Source organism: Panthera tigris, chromosome A2 (assembly GCF_018350195.1).
Source record: "Panthera tigris isolate Pti1 chromosome A2, P.tigris_Pti1_mat1.1, whole genome shotgun sequence".
Taxonomy (NCBI): Eukaryota; Metazoa; Chordata; class Mammalia; order Carnivora; family Felidae; genus Panthera; species Panthera tigris.
Genome location: NC_056661.1, coordinates 95,036,758 through 95,056,728, shown reverse-complemented (window position 1 = coordinate 95,056,728; position 19,971 = coordinate 95,036,758). Strand labels below are relative to the sequence as shown.

Sequence of the window (19,971 nt, the reverse complement as noted above, 5' to 3'; positions counted from 1 at the left end):
TAGCTAGGATATTCATTCCCATTGTTAAAGAATTGAAGATGCTCTAGTCGTTTAGAATTTGAATGGTTTGGAACTAGACCTTGTCTCTACTTTTGAGATAAAATTGAAGGAATACCATTCAAAGAAGATACAAATGGTAGAATTTTGGAGAGTAAATATGACACAGATCAAAATTATAAATAAAGATGTATGTATCTGCAAAATGTATGAAGGAGATGACATTCTTTACTGCTTGGATGAGTAAATTATGTTCCTTGGATGAATAAATTATGATTGTCAAGGCTAATTTGAATAATGATCTTGCATGCACAATATATCTTTTCTTGGTGGTGTAACAAAATCAGTAATCAATTTCCTAGGACCCAAGAAAAACAGGCCACAGATATAACTTTGAAATGTAAAATTGATTTTTCCTTGCTACTGTAGGTCCTTCTAGATCCTATGGTAAAAGAAGAAAACAGTGAGGAAATTGACTTTATTCTTCCTTTTTTAAAGCTGAACTGCTTGGGGTAAGAAGTTACGGCCAAACTAATATGTTTACAGACATGTTTGACATTATCTCTGGCAGGGTTTTTATATGTAAATATTAAAGTAGATGTTAATGTCATTGAATAATCTCAGTAATGCATTAGTAGATATTTTTTCAAGGATTGTTTCTGTTTTCACACCTAGCTTAGTAATTTGCCTTGTCTTCTTAGGTAACTACATAAAAGTCTGAAGCTTATTAGAAATTTTACTTCAAGATTTGATTTGTGAGAAGGAAACAACTGGTTATGACCTAGATCATACGTGCTCGAATAAAACAATAATTCTTAAGAGTTAATACATTTACTTTAAAAGTTAATCTAAAAACATTATTTGAATGTTTAAAAATATTTCAAATTAAGTTATTCCTTCAGCTATTTTATTAATGTACTAATTGGGATTATTTGTGTTTTCCTTAGCTTTTAAGACAAGTCTGAAAAGAACCTCCTGTTAACTTATCTCTTAGGAAATATGAGACTCTCGTATAAACATTATATCTCAGAATTCCTCACAGAAACCTTTAGTGGTTATAGTAGCAGTGATTTGATTTCCTATAATAGTATAATCTGTAAATGTTTTAATAGAAGGACTAAACCATAAAGTAACAATGTTTATAGCATAATGCTCATGTAGAAAGTAAAATCTCTTCAGTTCAGATTCTGATTTTCAGAATTTATATTATCAGAAATAAAGTGGTAGAGTCAGGAAGTAGGTTGAAGTTCATGCTTGTATAATCTACAAATTGAAACCGGATTTCAAAGCTTAATTTAAGAGGAAATAAGTCTTCAATTCTTTTAACACTTCAAATGCTCTCATTTATGATTTGTTGTTTGTGTCTGTTAAGACAAATTCCTTGAGATGTCCTGTTAAGACAAAACTTTTAGTTACTGTACATGTTTGAAAGTAATAAAACTAATTTTAAAAGTTGTGACTCAGATTTGGCATTAATTCAATACGCTGTCAACTAAGGGAAACTTTCTAACATTTTACTCTTTTAAAAATCATTAATTAGCCTGGAAAGGAAAGTTTCAGAATTTTTTACAGCTGGATTTTATCCTGCTTCAGCGTTTTATCATGCAATAATGTATATATTTTGCAGAGGAGTGAATTCTTTAGGTGTGTCTTCCATGGAACACATCACTCACAGCCTCCTGGGGCGCCCTTTGTCTCGGCAGCTGATGTCCCTTGTAGCAGGACTTAGGAATGGAGCCCTTTTATTCACAGGAGGAAAGGTACGTAGTTAAAATGTGCCCATTTCACTAATAACTAATTTTATTTTTTTCTTTGAGTTTTGATCATCTGTTATATAGAGTTGTTAATACAAGATATAGGAAGTGGTGATTTAGAAAGGGGTGATGAATAAAATGAATAAGGTGTCGTGCTCACTGCCTTTTTTATGTATCATATGATACAGTTGTATGATTTTTCTTTTTTAGGGTGTTGATAGGGTTGATTTTTTTTCACATGTTGAACCAGCCTTGCATGTATGTAGTAAATCTCACTTGGTCGTGGTGTATTTTCTTTGTATACATTGCTGAGTTCTGTTTGCTAAAAATCCTTTTTTTTTTTTAATGTTTTAAAAAAAATTTATTTAATCTCCATACCCAACATGGGGCTCAAACTCACAACTGAGATCAAGAGTCTTTTCTGACTGAGCCAGCTAGGCACCCCATTATTTGCTAATATTTCTGTTGAGGATTTTTGCATCTAAATTCATGAGCAACAGCCGTTGTTAATTATCTGACTTTAGCTCAGGTCATGATCTCTCAGTCCCTGGGTTTGAGCCCCGTGTCCAGATCTGTGCTGACAGTTCAGAACCTGGAGCCTGCTTCGAATTCTTTGTCTCCCTTTCTTTCTGCCCCTTCCCCACTCACACTCTTTCTCTCTCAAAAATATATAAACATTAAAAAAATTGTTTTAATTCATGAGCAATATTAGCCTATAGTTTTCTGGTTTTGTACCACTTTTGTGTGGTGTTGCTATTAGGGTAATACTGGCCTCATAAAATGAGTTGAGAAGTGTTCTTTCCTATTCTGTTTTCTAGAAGAGAGCATATACAGTTGGTATTCATTCTTCCTTAAATGTTTAGTAAAATCTCCAGTGAAACCATCTGGGTGTTGAGATTTTTGTCACCTTTGACTTTTTTTTTTTTAATGTTTATTTATTTTTGAGAGTGTGAGCGGAGGAGGGGCAGAAAGAGAGGGAGACAAGAATCCAAAGCAGGCTCCAGTCTCCAGGCTGTCAGCACAGAGCCCAGTGTGAGGCCCTGACTCATAAACCATGAGATCATGACATGAGACATGTAGGACACTTAACCGACTGAGCCACAGAGGCGCCCCGACCTTTAACTTTAAAAAAAAATTTTTTTATGTTTATTCGTTTTTGAAAGACAGAGAGACACAGAGCACAAGCAGGGGTGAGGCGGAGAGAGAGGGGGACACAGAATCTGAAGCGGGCTCCAGACTCTGAGCTGTCAGCACAGAGCCCGATGTGGGGCCCGAACTCATGAACCGCGAGATCATGACCTGAGCCGAAGTCAGACACTCAACTGACTGAGCCACCCAGCTGCCCCAGGACCTTTAACTTCTTAATTATAAATTAAATTTCCTTAATTGTCTTATTTCACCGTGGCAGACATTTGGTAGTTTGTAATTTTAAAGGAATTGGTCCATTTCTTCTAAGTTGTCAAATTTATGAGCATAAAGTTGTTTGTAGTATTCCTTTCATTATCCTTTGAATGGCTGTGGAATCTACTATGGTGTTCCATTTCCTGATTTTGGTGTTTTGTGTTTTTTCTCTTTTTAATCTTCATCAGTTTTGCTAGAGTTTCCCTGCCCTTTTTTTTTTTTTTAATTTTTTTTTTTTTTACGCTTATTTATTTTTGAGACAGAGAGAGACAGAGCATGAACGGGGGAGGGTCAGAGAGAGGGAGACACAGAATCTGAAACAGGCTCCAGGCTCTGAGCTGTCAGCACAGAGCCCGACGCGGGGCTCGAACTCACGGGCCGCGAGATCATGACCTGAGTCAAAGTCGGACGCTTAACCGACTGAGCCACCCAGGCGCCCCTCCCTGCCCTTTTAAAGGGCTTACAGTTTTATTCTTTACCAGTGCAAAATTGTTTTCAGAGGTACAGTGTGGTCTCTGTGAATCTTTGTTCTTTTATTCAATTCAAAATTTTAAGACTTTTTCATTTCCATTCACTTTTAACTTTAGTAAAATAACTCTTTTTCCTGTTACTAGTTCAGTTGCTTTCTTCTGATTCTTACTTAAAATATAACAGCTACTCCAAGAGTGCCTGGCTGGCTCATCAGTAGAACATGTGATTCCTGATCTTGGGGTTGTGAGTTCAAGCCCCACACTGGGTGTAGAGATTACTTAAAAATAAAATTTAAAAAAATACATATTTATATATACATATCTATATGCAGTAAAAAATATATATGTGTGTGTGCATGTGTATGTGTGTGTGTGTATATATACACATACATGTATATATACATAGTTATGTGCAACTACACCAATAACCCTAGTATTCCCTTTAGGAAACCAGAAAAAAAGAGCAAATTAAGTCCAGTGTAAGGAGAAGAAAAGAAATAAGAATTAGAGCATAAATCAGTGAATTAAAGACAGGAAATCAACAGAGAAAAATCAGTGAAACCAAAGCTGCTTCTTTGAAAAGATCAATAAAATTGATAAGCCTTTAGCCAGTCTAAGAAAAAAAAAGAAGACACAAATTACTAATACCAGAAATGAAAGAGGGAACATCACTACAGATCCCATAAACATTAAAAGGATAATAAAGTCATAATAGTAATAGACAACTCTATGCCCACAAATTTGCTAACCATCTTAGATGAATGGACCAATTCTTTGAAACACACAAGTTCCCAAAACTTGCACAAGAAGTGTACAATATAAAAAGGCCTATAAGGAAGATATTATACCAGTTTTCTACAATCTCTTTCAGAGGATAGAAGCAGAAGGAATGCTTCCTAAGTCATCCTGTGAGTCCAGCATTACCTTAATACCAAAACCAGACAAAGACGTTAAAAGAAAACTGCAGACTGATAACCTCTCATGAACATAGATACAAAAATCCTCAACAAAATATTAGCAAATCAAATCAACCAATGTGTATAAAGAATTGTATACCATGATCAAGTGGAGATTTATCCCAGGTATGCAAGCTGGTGAAATATAGGAACTATTCTATGTGGTTTCTAGGTTTCTGTGTCACATTTCAAAATGCATCATCATTTTATATTTATTTTGAAAAAGCAGTATCGTATTGACTCAGACAGACTTTTCCATCTCACCTAGGGGTATCATGGGTAATATGAAGAACAAGCAGAAGACCTGGATTTGAGTCCCACCTCTGTCTTGTACTTTCTGACTATGACCACAGGGAGTTTTGTGGTTTCTTAATCTGCCTTCTTAGGATAAACCTCACTTAAGGGAAATAATATATGGGAAAGCACTTTGTAAACTCAAAAGTGCTATACAAGTGTGATTTACTTTGTGAGGAGAAAGCCCTCAAACTAAGCAAAGTATGATAGATGGGACCTGCACCCCAGCACCCTTAATTTCTCTATTTTTTGGAGCCCGTTGACTTTAAATGTAAATACAATTCTGTAAGGTGTAAGTGTGGTCGTATTTGTTGAGTGGCTGCTAAATTTCAGATTTTGTGTAACAAGCTTGGCTGTTTTTCCAGTCCACGGTGCTGAAAAACAAAATGTTAGAACTGGTGCAGGGCTGTTAAAGCTAGACAAAACAGCAAGGGTAGGAAATAATACTAGATCGAGGGAAAAAACCTATATTAAAAGAACTGTAAAAACCTGCCAACATTCAGCTTTTCTAGGGGGCACTATAGCAACGGTCAGCAAATTTTTTTTTTTTTAATGTTTGTTTATTTTTGAGAGACAGAGAGAGACAGAGTGTGAGCAGGGGAGGGGCAGAGAGAGAGAGAAAGACACAGAATCTGAAGAGGCTCCAGGCCCCGAGCCGTCAGCACAGAGCCCTATGTGGGGCTCGAACTTGCAAGCGGCGAGATCATGACCTGAGCTGAAGTCGGACGCTCAACCGACTGAGCCACCCAGGGGCCCCGGTCAGCCAAGTTTTAAATATGTGTGTGTACCTTCTGATACATTTATTCTGCTTCTAGAAATTTATTCTAAAGGTGTAATCTGACAAATAAGTTAACACATATATGGTTATTTATTTTAGCTTTATTTATAATAGCTAAAAATTAGAAACAACATTAGTATACATTAGGAAGGGGCTTATTAAACGTGTTATGTGCAGTATGTCCCACAGTGGTGGTGTGCTGGGGAGCCGAAGCAGCTCCATAATTGTGGATAAAGAGGACAGTGATTTATCATGAACCCACATAAATACTGTAATCCCATCTTTACAAATTTACTTAAATGTGTATGAGGTGTCTGGAAGGGTGATACCTCAGAACAATGGACTGTGGTTACTTCTGTGAGGTGGTAAGATTACAGAAAATTTTTTACGTTTCTCTTATACTAAGTGTTTACAGTTCCTTTGTATGCTTCACACGTTAATTTATAAACCTGGAAAAAAAATAAAGCTTTTACTTGAAAAAAAGAAGTACACATTGGATCAAACTCTATATAGTCTAGAGTCACTTAATAAAAAAGTAAATAGTTCTGCCCACTTTAATAGTCTCTGAGGGCTACATAGTACACTAAGGTCACAGTAATACTGTATATCACCAAGAAACTGTAAATTAAAATTGCAGTTAATTTAAGATAACAAGGAAGTGGGTAATAATTTTTTTTCACTGAAAATAGTTGAAATTAAATGGGATTAGGTTTCATTTCTCTAGAAAGATTATTTAATGTTTACATTATTCCCTTCTAGTAACAAATAATGAAGCATTGACTGTTTTTAAAGGTAAAAGATTTAAATATCAGTGATTTAAAAAATTGTAAAAAAAAATTAAATGTTTATTTTCTGTCTGTGTGGTGTAATGAACATAGGACACATCCAGCTTTTAGCAGGTTAAAAGAAAAGACATATTTTGGTGATATCTGCATATCTTCCCCAGCAACTAGACCTGGTGTATTTTTTTTTAACTTTCTCAAAGCAATTGATTATTTTTAGTATTAGTACCAATTAAGGTTGAAGTTGGGGTGGGAAACGTACCTTTTTGGGGGGTTTATATTCCTGAGATTGGGTTGTCATCTGTTAACCTTGCCTGTGTTTATATACCACTTGAGTCATTCTATTAGAGCTGGGAAGCTAGAGCCTTCTGGGTTTTTTTGCAAAATATTACATATTTTTCTTTGCCAGACTTGAATACATGTTTAGGAAATCATTCTTTCCCACTTAATCCTGGAGTGCTCTTACAACTTCCTGAGTCTCTGGGGCGCCTGGGTGGCTCAGTCGGTTAAGCGGCCGACTTCGGCTCAGGTCATGATCTCGTGGTCTGTGAGTTCGAGCCCCGCGTCGGGCTCTGTGCTGACAGCTCAGAGCCTGGAGCCTGTTTCGGATTCTGTGTCTCCCTCTCTCTGACCCTCCCCTGTTCATGCTCTGTCTCTCCCTGTCTCAAAAATAAATAAAATGTTAAAAAAAAAAAAATTTAAAACTTCCTGAGTCTAGAGTTTCAGTCCTTCCTGTTAGTTTACTTTATGCTAAATGTCACGCACCATAATGTGATCCTAGAACTCCAGGGAGGTGGGTTTTCTTTTTTTCTTTTTTTTTTTTTTTTTACCCCCAGCTTTATTGAGTTACAATTGACATAGAATGTTGTGTAGTGTATACTTGATTGGTGAGGCTGAGTCTTGGTTGCCACAGTAACAGAAGCTATTTCTGTGATTGAATATATTGCTTATGAAGCAATTATTTTCTAGGGCAGTGGAAAATCAACTTTAGCCAAGGCAGTCTGTAAAGAAGCATTTGACATATTGGATGCCCATGTGGAGATAGTGGACTGTAAAACTTTACGAGGTATGAATATGGTAACACTCTACATAAATCCCTTTTTTGCTAGAAAGGCAGAAATGTTATTTCATGCTGTTAATCTAGTAAGTACAAATATCTAATCTTCCCTTATCTTTTCTGTTAGTTGTTGAAATTCCTTAGAAAAAAAATTTTTTTCCTTTGGAAAGAGAGCATGAGCTGGGGAGGGGAAGAGGGAGAGAGAAAGAATCTTAAGTAGGCTCCATACCCAGCACAGAGCCTGATGTGGGACTCAGTCTCAGAGATCATGACCTGAGCCAAAATCAAGAATCAGACGCTTAACCGACTGCGCCACCCAGGTGCCCCAATTCCTTAGAAATTTTAAATCTTTAGCTTTCTAATATTTTCAGCAAAATTTTCTAAACTCTCTATACTTGATGGAGAGTCCCCCTCCTTTTATTTTCTTAGCCAAAACTCTTTGTAGACTATATTCCTGGAAATGCCAACTTAGACCATTCTGAAAAAGTTTGTATTTAGGATATACTCTAATGGGTGTAAATATTCCTAAATTGCTAGGGAAACTCGGCTGTGGACAGTGAAGAGGAGAATTGCAATTTACCATATATATACTTTTGTACTTTTAAAAATCTTTAATGCTTATGTTATCATCTATTTGATCAAAAAACAAGATTGGAAAGATTTTATTTTGAGTAACCTTTTTTTTCCCCCCTTGGCTACCTCTACCTTGTCATCCCAACCAGTCCATGCTCTGTGTGTGTATGTGTGTGTGTGTGTGTTTTATGTCTACCATATGGTAAGAAACTAAGAAATAGCCTTCAAAAACTAATTAATTCATATGCTGCAAAGGTGGTTTTAGAGATACTGTCCATCTCTCAGAGTCATGCTTGAACTTCATGTAAATTTTTGTTTTATTTTTTATATTTATATTTTTTTAATAATTTTTTTTTAAAGTCTGAGATAGTGTATGTGCATGAGTGAGTGTGCTAGTGGGGAAAGGGCAGAGAGAGAGAGAGAGAGAGAGGGAGAGAGAATCTCAAGCAGGCTCCATGCCATCAGCACAGAGCCTGATGTGGGGCTTGATCCCACGAATGATGAGATCATGACCTGAGCTGAAATCAGGAGTCAAATGCTTAACCAAAATAGCCACCCAAGAACCTCCAAAATTTTGTTTTTGACCTAAGTAACAGAAATTCTTTACATTGGCTTATGAATGTGTATGTTTTCTATTCTTTGAAAATTAAAACTTGGTAATTCACCAGGAAGTTTGAAGCCAAATGTATGATTCAAATATAGCAACTCTGGGATCTCTAGATAGCTACATTTGTGTTTGATTTTATTTGAATCTTGATCCCCTAGTCTTTCATTTATGTTTTTCCATATCCTGCTTTTATTTTGCTATTTTTTAAGATAGTAATTTTTTATGCTGTCTAAAATTTTCTGTGGAATGAGTCCAGGTAAAAATAACATGCATAGTATCATATTCCTTTTTTCAGCTTTATAAAATTCAGCACTTTACTGGGTCCTTTGAGGTTCTATTAATTAAACCACGTTAATGATCAAAGTTTAGTGATTGGTATATTAACAAAATATGGATCAAATTTTCATGGTTAAATCAATATTGAGCGTTTCTAATGCTCTGAAAAGGGCAACCTATACTTACCAGCCCTGAAATAACATTTCATATCTTGCGTATTAAGGAAAAAGGCTTGGACACATACAAAAAACCCTGGAGCTGGCTTTCTCAGAGGCGACATGGAGGCAGCCTTCTGTGGTTCTGCTGGACGACCTTGACCTCATTGTTGGCCTGCCTGCTCTCCCAGAACATGAGCATAGCCCTGAGGCTGCGCAGAGCCAGAGGCTTGCACATGGTAATGGTAACGCATCCACTCGTGGCCATGGGCCTTTTTCTTTGGTTAGACAGAGGTTTTAGTCTTAATGTTAAATCTGCTTTCTTCAGAAAACAGATATATGTTATATTGCTTTTGTGGCCTCTGTATTAGCAAAATTGGTAAATAAGAGCCATGTGAAAATTCTACAACCTTGTGATTAGTCTGTTGGGGCCTTTCATTCTCATATACTTATTAGAAATTGCTTAAGTATACAGATTTACTCTGTTCATTTGAAAAATATTTCTATAATGCTTATGCAGAGTCTCTATTCTTAAAATCTAGGAGAGGAAAGAAAAGGAAACCATTTTAGTACAGAATACTGATAGTAATAATGACAGCTACCATGTGCTGAGTGCCTTTTCTGGGCTAGGGATTGTTTTGTACTCTACAGGTAAATATTCTGCTTTTACAGGTGAGTAAATGGAAATTCAGAGATTAGGTAACTGACCAGGGTGGCATAAGTAGGAGGTGGTAGGCTGTGCTCTGCTGGAAGTGTGCACAGGGCACTGTAGGAACATGCACCCTCAACCGGGACTGGGAAGGGGTGGATAAGGAGCTATCAGAGAAGGCTTTTGGAGCGAGTTAACAACTGAGATTAATGCAATTTTGATGGAGAAGTATAAATTAGCATTAAGTAGCTTCATGCTAATAAAGAAGCACAGGAAGTGTGATCCATAGGCAAAGATACAGAGGTACAAGAAATTGTGGTATGTTAGGGAATACGTGGCTGGAGCTTAGAATTCATGGAGAGCTCAGGTTGGCTGCTGGAGGATTTGGTAGCGTTCGGCTGCCTCAAGGTTCTTGAGATCTGGAAATGATAGAAAATGCAACCACAGTGCCTTGGTTATTGCAAATAGTGTTAACCACACAGTTTGAATCCTGTAGCATCTGCGAAACTCATTAGAGTAGTGTTTAATGGAATGCTGCAGATTTCTAGGTCACGATTCCTACACATTGTTAATGCTTGTTTCAGTTCTGACAAAGAACTGGTGTAGAAAGAGATTGTTTAGAAAGTCATAGGAATGGGAACTGTATTTTGCCCAATCAACAGAACACAATATTGGAAATTTATCTTCTTTCTATATTTCAGAGACTCCTGTTTGTTTACTTTCTGAGATCCAGAAGTAAGGAACCTCCTAGGCATTGTTTTGAGCTTATAAATCGAGTTTACAGTACCTGTTAGGCCTCCGTTAGATTGGTTAGAGTGTGGCAGATATTAGGTCCTCAATAGATAAATCAATGAATGAGTGGCAGATGTAATATTTAAAAGGTATGAAGGATCCATACTCTTTGTACTCCACCTTAAAGCTCGACTTTAGGTTATTATTTTTAGTGATTGTATAATTTTTAAATGTCATGTTTATATTTACTAAGCTTCTAAACTATATTGCTTAATTCTAGCTTTGAATGATGCAATGAAAGAGTTTATTTCCATGGGAAGTTTGGTAGCACTGGTTGCCACAAGCCAGTCTCAGCATTCACTGCAACCTCTGCTCGTCTCGGCTCAAGGAATTCACATATTTCAGTGTGTCCAACATATTCAGCCTCCTGATCAGGTAACATACGACTTGTGAGAATTGCTGAAATATATCCCTCTTTATATAAACCTTTTTTCAGTTTTATTAATGATTTATGTCTTTAAACTTATGGTTAAGGATATTTAAAAGGTGACATTTGGGGGGAGGGCTCAAAAAAAGGTGACATTTGGTGCATGTTGTGCTTAGATGCACAGTTTCCATTTATAACCATCTGAAATGTTACGATGTACTTTCCAAGGCTTTTTTGAAAGCATTTCTTCTTCTTCTTAAAGTTTTCTTATTCCATTAAAAGGAAACAAAAACCCTAAAAATTCTGAAGTGCTTCATTTCCCATTGGTGAAATCTGTAAATACATCATGGAAATTAGAATTTTTTGTTTATTCAGATATAATTGACAAATAAGTTTGTATATATTTTAAGTGTACAATATGATTTATACATTGTGAAATAATTTACCACAATCAAGTTAATTGAACACATCCATCACCTTACATAATTACCTTTTTTTTCTTTTTAATAAGAAAGAGCATTTAGTGAGAAATGTGTATCGGTTTGTATATGTGTGTGTGTATATATGTACATTATATATATAATATGTGTATATATACTATATATACACTATATTATATATATAGTGTATATATAGTATATATACACATATTATATATAATATAGTGTATATATACTATATATACACATTATATGTATATATATACACTATATATATGTATATATATATATATATATATATATATATATATATATATATATATATAAAATTCCCCCTGTCATCATGATAAGTCTACTCTTTAATCCCCTTCACGTATTTTACCCATGCTCCCACCCACCTCCCTTCTGGTAACCATCAGTTTGTTCTCTGCAGTTAAGAGTTTCCTGATTTGTCCCTTTTTTTTTTCCTTTTCCTTTGCTCACTTGCTTTGTTTCTTAAATTCTGTGTATGAGTGAAGTCATATTTATCTTTCTCTGATTTATTTCACTTAACATTATACTATGGTTCTAGGCATGTCATTGCAAATAATAAGATCTCATTCTTTCTTATGACTGAATACTCCATTGTATGTATATACCACACCTTATCTATTCATCTGTCAGTGGACACTTGGGCTACTTTCATAGTTTGGCTTTTGTAAATAATGCTACAATGAACACAGGGGTGCATATATCCCTTTGAATTAGTGTTTTTGTATTTTTTTGGCAAATACCCAGTAGTGTGATCACTAGATTGTAGGGTAGTTCTATTTTTAATTTTTTGGGGAACCTCCATGCTTTCCACAATGGCTGCACCAGTTTGCATTCCCACCAAAAGTGCAAGAGGGTTCCACTTTCTCCACATCCTCGCCAACATTTGTTGTTTCTTGAGTTTTTGATTTTAGCCATTCTGGTGAGTGTCAGGTGATATCTCACTGTAGTTGTGATTTGCATTTCCCTGATGATGAGTGATGTTGAGCATCTTTTCATGTGTCTGTTGGCTATCTGGATGTCTTCTTTGGAAAAATGTCTGTTCATGTCTTCTACCCATTCTTAATTGGATTATTTGGTTTTTGGGTATTGAGTTTTATCAGTTCTTTATGTATTTTGGATACTAAGCCTTTATCAAATGTGTCATTTGAAAATATCTTCTATTCAGTAGGCTGCCTTTTAGTTTTGTTGATCTTTCCTTCAATGTGCAGCAGCTTTTTTTTTTTGATGTAATCCCAGTAGTTCATTTTTGCCTCTATTTCCCTTGCCTCAGGAGTTACATGTAGAAAAATGTTGCATTGGCTGATGTCAAAGAAATTACTGCCTGTGCCCTCTTTAAGGATATTTTTTTTCTTTAAGGATTTTTATGGTTTCAGGTCTCACATTTAGGTCTTTAATCCATTTTGAGTCTATTTTTGTAGATGGTGAAAGAAAGTGGTCCAGTTTCATTCTTTTGCATGTGGCTGTCCAGTTTTCCCAACACCATTTGTTGAAGAGACTGTCTTTTTCCCATTGAATATTTATTAATTGACCATATAATTGTGGTTTATTTCTGCGCTTTCTGTTCTGTTCCATTGATCTGTGTGTCTATTTTTATGCCAGTACCATACTGTTTTAATTACTACCACTTTGTAATATAACTTGAAATCTGGAATTGTGACACCTGCAGTTTTGTTTTTCTTTTTCAAGATTGCTTTGGCTATTTGGGGTCTTTTCTGGTTCCATATAAATTTTAGGATTGTTCTAGTTCTGTGAAAAATGCTGGTATTATTTTGATTTAGGGATTTCATTAAATATGTAGATTGCTTTGGGTAGTATAGACATTTTAACAATATCTGTTATTCTAACCTGTGAGTGTGAAATGTTTTCCCATTTCTTTGCGTTGTCATGAATTTCTTTCATTAGTATTTTATGGTTTTCAGGGTACAGATCTTTCACCTCTTTGATTAGGTTTATTACTAGATATCTTACTATTTTTGGTGTGGTTGTAAATGGGATTGTTTTCTTAATTTCACTTTCTGCTGTTTCATTATTAGTGTATAAGAATGCAACAGATTTCTATACATTGATTTTGTATCCTGCAACTTTACTGAATTCATTTCTTAGTTCTAATATTTTTTTTGATGGGGTCTTTCTACATATGGTATCATGTCATCTGTATATGGTGAAAGTTTTATTTCATCTTTACCAAATTGGATATCTTTTATTTCTTTTTGTTGTCTGATTGCTGTGGCTAGGATTTCAGTATCATGTTGAATAAAAGTGGTGAGGGTAGACATGCTTGTATTATTCCTGACCTTAAGGGAAAAGCTTTCAGTTTTTCACCATTGAGTATGATGTTTACTATGGGATTTTCATATAAGGGCTTTATTATGTTGAAGTATGTTCCCTCTAGGCCTACCTTGCAGAGGATTTTTATCATGAATGGCTGTTGCACTTTGTCAAATGCTTTTTCTGCATCTATTGAAATGATCCTATGGTTTTTATCCTCTTTTATCCAAATAAATGTTTTTTTAAAATTTGATTAAACATTGTTTCTTTACCAGCACCCTGATATTCTTTTTTTTTTTTTTTTAAGTTTATTTATTTATTTTGAGAGAGAGAAACCACGCAAACAGAGGAGGGGCAGAGAGAGAGAGAGGGAGACGGAGAATCTCAGAGTCTCTGCACTGTGAGCGCAGAGCTGGATGCGGGGCTCAAACTTAGGAACTCTGAGGTCATGACCTGAACTAAGATCAAGAAGAGTCAGATGCTTAACTGAGCCACCCAGGTGCCTCCTGATATTCCTTACCCACTATGATTTTAGCACTCATTTCTAATGTGTGGGTTTTTCCCTCACACCACCAAGCAATTCTCAGACACCAGATGGGTGTGCTACAATTCAACTCAATTCTGACACCATCTAGTCAAGATATCATCAGATTCCACAGGTTAAGTAAGAGCTGAGTCCTCTAAGACTGCTCTCCACTTCCAATGCCAATTGGAAGTCTAGCTTGTTACCTTTGCTTCTGACCAACTGGCTATAAATCAGAGATTCCCACGACCCACTCCTTGGCTTTGATTGATTTGCTAGAGTAGCTCATAGAACTCAGGAAACTAGTTTACTCAGTAGATTACTGGTTTATTACAGAGGCTATTAAAGGGTACAAATCAATAGTCAGATGAAGAGATGCATAGGGTGAGGTTCTATTCTCACAAAGTTGCTTCTCTCCTTGTGAAGTTTAGGTCCTGGCATGGTGGCTTAGGTTTTTGTGGAGGTTTCATTACATAGGCACAATTGATTAAATCTTTGGCCGTTTGCAGTTAATTCAACCTCCAGTCCTGGAGGTTTCCCCTTCCTGGAACCAAAAGGTGGGGCTGCAAGTTTCAACCCTCTATTTATGGTTGATTCCCTGGCCACCAGCCCCCCATCCTTAGGTGCTTTCTGAAAATCACCTCATTAACATAAACTCTGGTGTGTTGTGAATATCAAGACACTTTTATCACTCTTATCACTTAGGAAATTCTAAGGGTTTTAGGATATCTGTGCTAGAAACAGGACAAAGACCAAATATATGTTTCTTATTATGAATCACAATATCACAAGCACATATGGTCCATCATCCCCTTTGGAGACTTCTGTTCATGAAGGTTTTAGAGGCAGGAAGCTCAAAGAAGAATGTTCTAGGACTGACAAACACATTTTAACCTCCTCTTTAAATTAAAAAAAAAATTTTTTTTTGAAAAATTTTTTTGAAAAAAATTTATTTTAGAGAGAGAGAGAGAGAGATAGAGTACGATCAGCAGGGGGCAGAGAGAGAGAGAGAGGGAGAAACAGAATCGGAAGCAGGATCCAGTCTCTGAGCTGTCAGCACAGAGCCCGATGTGGGGCTTGAACCCATGAACCTTGAGATCATGACCTGAGCCGAAGTCGGACGCTTATCCAACTGAGCCACCCAGGCACCCCTTAACCTCCCCTTTAAAATTTTTATCCTAAATATTCAGGCCCTGTGCTAATTAACTGTTATTGAAAAAAGAAAGTATTATACCTATTATTAAGCATAACACAATGGTAGTGGGATTGGTCATTGAATATCATTTTAGAAGTAAGTTTTATAGGAACAACAACAAAAGCCACTCTTGAACCAAATGTTACTAAAAAGGCTTCTTACTGGAGAAAGAAATAGCAATCGTTTATCAATGTGATTTTTTTTCTTGCAACTTTATTGAGGTATATTTGAAGACAACAAACTCAGTATTTAAAGTGTACAATTTGATCAGTTTTAACATGTATATACATTATATATTGTATATACACCACTTAATATGTATAGACCATAAAACCATCACCACAGTTAAGGTAGCAAACATTGCCATCACTTTCAAAAGTTTCCTGGTGCCCCTTTGCAATCCCCGCCCCGCCCCCCCACTCAATCTGCAGACAACCACTCGTCTGCTTTCTGTCACCGTAGATTATTCAACCTGATTTTTTCAAAATATATGTACTAAAATTTACATTTGAGTAAAATTAGAAATCGAATTTTGTGTTTTTTCTTTAGGAGCAAAGATGTGAAATGCTACATAATGTAATAAAAAATAAACTGGGCTCTGATGTAAACAAGTTCACTAATCTTGACCTGCATTGTATAGCTAAACGAACTGAAGGGTTTGTGGCTAGAGATTTTACAATGCTTGTGGATCGAGCCATACATTTTCATCTCTCTCACCAGAGCATATCCACCAGAGAAGGTATGTGTTCTTATTCAAACCAAAATCTGAAATTGTTCCGTTGCAGAGGAATGTTAACATCCATTAATGTAAGTATTAAATATATTCTATTTTAGTATATAAGCAGTTTAGTAGAAAATCGGCATCTCCAGCTAAGATGGTAGCATATTTTGAAGATTCATACACAGACGTGACTACCAAAAGTTGTGTTTATTTTTAAACAGAATTAGTTTTAACAACATTGGACTTCCAAAAGGCTCTCCAAGGATTTCTTCCTGCATCTCTGCGAAACGTCAACTTGCATAAACCTAGGGACCTGGGCTGGGATAAAATTGGTGGATTACATGAAGTTCGGCAGATACTCATGGATACTATCCAGTTACCAGCCAAGGTAACTTTAAAAAAAAAAAGAAAAAAAGAAAAAGAAAAAATCAAGTATCCCAGAAGAATTACTGAATGGCTTTATGTGTTGACTTGCCTACTCTCAGTTTGGCTAAAGAAAACTTTATTGAGTTATCAAATAAATGCCAGCACTATTTTTCGCACTCTAATGGATTTTTTAAAGTATTTGATAAAGTCCTTGCCTGTAAGAAACTTAGAAAGCTGGGATGATATTTACAGTAAATATATTTTGATGTGAATTTCACAATTCTTGTGTTTTGCTTGAATCATTCAGATTGTACTAAAGCAAGATGAACTGTCAGCTGGGATTTGAACAAAAATGGGTAGAAATAAGCTGAAAGAGTCATGTAGGTCCACAGAACTGATGGAGTAAGCCAGATTTCCAGACTCTGGGTGTCAGTCCTGGAAAGATAGAGTTAGCAGGCAGCATAGACCAAGCAGGTGGCAGGATAAAGGGGGCAGAGGTAAATTGTTCAGAATCTAGGTGGTAGTGCATTTGAACCACAAACCTGAGAAATGAGTATCATTGCATGAGATCAGGGATCCATGCAGAGAGATAAAGATATGGGTGAGTAAGGACCTCAGTTATATGTAACTAGATGGCAAGTCCTGGAAGTGTGGCCAGTGGGGCCTGGGACACATTGAGTGCAGCCCAGGACTGCAGGTTGAAGCCTGTCAGAGAGAATGCAGGCGTGGAATAACTTGCCAGCAGCATCATGATGCCAAATGCTGAGTCTGGGCATTGGAAACCAGATGCGCAGAGACTCTCTGCATGATGGCTGACTCTGGGGCCTCTTCACATCAGAATGGAGGTAGGGACGGGGTTAGAATTTTGTCAGCAGGTGGAACTCAACAGGCATTTCTCACAGAGGAATCCAGGATATTGCTGACAGTAGCCTGATGTCTGGCTCGCCTGTTGACACAGTCTTCTTGCTCTTTGGTAATTTAGAAGCAGTCAGTCACTTGTTTAGCATGGAGACTCTTGGGAGAGCTTACTGTTACCATTACACATACTTCTCTATTTTTCTTTCTTTGATGGAGTATATTTGAATATGCATAGTTATCATAACTTGCCCTGTGAACCATACAAGGGGAAGGCAATCTACTTGTTAAAAGATTGTTTTTATTTTCTTAATGTACTTTTTATAATATTTTTAAAAGCCAGGAAAAAAACACAAAGAAGTTCTGATGCAGTTGTGCCCACTTTATGTAGAATGTATTCCATGGTCCAGTTGGTAAAAAATCTGTGGTAATTCCTTTGAACTTATGTACTGAGTAGGAATTTTATTTTCTGTCCTTATCCTGTTAATAAAGGTGGCAGTTACTAACAAGCTGAATACTTTTTCTCTGTACATTGACTTGGGCTGCTCCTTAGTTATTTTTTTAGACTTAGCTCTTGATCATAGTTCTATATTTTTCAGTACCCAGAACTATTTGCAAACTTGCCCATACGACAAAGAACGGGAGTACTGCTGTATGGTCCTCCTGGGACAGGAAAAACCTTACTAGCTGGAGTAGTTGCACGAGAGAGTGGAATGAATTTTATTAGTATCAAGGTATGTTTTGCATTTATCTTTTCTTCTTTTTTCTATCGAGGTAAATTTACTTAACAAAGTTATGTGGTGTGTAATGCAATTACAGTGCTATGTAACCACCACGTCTCTCTTACTTCAAAACGTTTTCATCCTGTTCCCTGTCCCCCGAGCCCCTGACAGCCACTAATCTGCTTTCTGTCTATGGATTTTCCCGTTCTGGACATTTCATGTAAAAGGAGTCATGCAGCATGTCGTGTTTTGTCACCGGCTTCTTAGCATGTTTTCAAGGTTTATCCAAGTGGTACTATGTGTCAGTACTTCAGTTCTTTTTAAAACTGAGTGATAATTAATGGTGTGGGTATGTGAGTTTTTTATACATTCATCATTGGGGGATATTTGGGTTATTTCCACCTTTGGGCTCTTAGGAATAATGTTGCTGTAAACACTTGTGTACACATTTTTCTGTGGACATAGGTTTTCATTTCTCTTGAGTGTGTACCTAGCAGCATAGTTGCTGGGACATGTGCTAATTCTGTGTGTGACTTTCTGAGAAACTGCCAGACTGTTTTTCCCAGTGACTGCATCATTTTCTATCCCCTCTGGCAATGCTGAGTGTACCTATTTCTCCATATCTTTGCCAACATCATTTATGTTTCTGGATTGTAGGTTAGTCTCATATTTGGAAAACGAGTAGCAGCTATCCATCTGTTAGTGAAAGCTGTGTGGGAAATTGGATAATGAGCCACTTCTTTTTTGTAGAGCTTATGATAGTCTTAAGGTAAACAATTATAAAATAGAATTATAAGTTCTTTAATATATAAATATATAAAATTTTATAAATATAATAAACTAGAATTATAAATTATATTAATATATATAAATATAATAAGACATTATAAAATAGAATTATGTATAAATACTCAGATAAAAAAATCAAACTGTACCTGAAGGGAGGAGAAAACCTAGAAGACTAGGGGCTGGAGACCACATTGAGACAGGAAGCTGGGTTTTTATAGCTCTGTTCCTTGTTGGCTGTATTTCATCCTCACGTGGGCCACACTGTGCCTGAGTTTTCTCCAAAGGTGCATGTAGTAATTAAGGGACACAGTAGCATACAGCTTTGGGTAGTGCCTCAGGCTGCCACGGATTTGTCATTATGGTCTGAGGTCCGATATATTATTTGTACTGTTTCAGCAACCCCACAATATTAGTTTACCAAAGAGTGATTAGATTTCAAAGGAAAGGAATCATATATTGTAGCTTTATTCATAACTGATTGAGAAATCTGCAGTTGGGTTATGCCTACCCTCTTTTTTTTTTAATGTTTATTTTTGAGAGAGAGAGAGAGAGACAGCAGGAGGAGGGGGAGAGGCAGAGAGAGAAGGAGACACAGAATTTGAAGCAGGCTCCAGGCTCCTACCTGTCAGCACAGAGCCCGATGCTGGGCTAGAACCCACGAACCATGAGACCATGACCTGAGTTGGAGTCGGACGCTTAACTGAGCCACCCAGGCGCCCCAGGCTGACCCTCTTTTTAATCACATGATTTTTTTTTTTTTTTTTTGTGATATGATTACATGGCTACTGGCTACCCTGGCAATAATGGAGAAACACTGTAACTAAAATTTCCCTACTTTCTTTTTCTGGATTCTGGAATAACTGTGATTATACATACTCTTCTTTTCTGCTTATGACTAAACTGTAGTTTCACTGTTAAAAAAATAATATTCAAGATGAAAGATATTGTTGTATTTCAGATTGTTCCATTAGGGAGGACATTTTATCCCTTTTAGTAAACCTTCAAATCACAGTTTGGGATGAATTCTCAATGGAAAGGTTTCAGTGAAGAGAATTCTCTCTGGGTGGGTAAGAGTAGATCCTAGGAGACATGCATCAAAGACCGGGGCCATCCCTGACACCAGTATGTTGCCTTGTTCCCAATATTTTGCC

At 36.5% G+C, this 19,971-nt stretch overlaps 1 protein-coding gene across 5 annotated transcripts in view; it reads left to right on the top strand.

Moving 5' to 3' along the window:
* PEX1 (peroxisomal biogenesis factor 1) overlaps positions 1-19,971 on the top strand; it is a 47,062-nt gene that overhangs the window by 15,405 nt on the left and 11,686 nt on the right. For 2 of the 5 annotated variants that reach the window (XM_042966385.1, XM_042966398.1), the window contains exons 9-16: positions 427-509; positions 1,625-1,757; positions 9,169-9,339; positions 9,643-9,772; positions 10,762-10,916; positions 15,917-16,106; positions 16,310-16,476; positions 17,909-18,043. In XM_042966385.1, the coding sequence (XP_042822319.1) occupies positions 427-509; positions 1,625-1,757; positions 9,169-9,339; positions 9,643-9,772; positions 10,762-10,916; positions 15,917-16,106; positions 16,310-16,476; positions 17,909-18,043 (1,164 nt within the window). Of the gene's footprint in view, positions 1-426; positions 510-1,624; positions 1,758-7,401; positions 7,499-9,168; positions 9,346-9,642; positions 9,773-10,761; positions 10,917-15,916; positions 16,107-16,309; positions 16,477-17,908; positions 18,044-19,971 lie in introns of all 5 variants that reach the window. The other 3 variants (XM_042966388.1, XM_007076710.3, XM_042966391.1) reach the window with 3 other exon arrangements.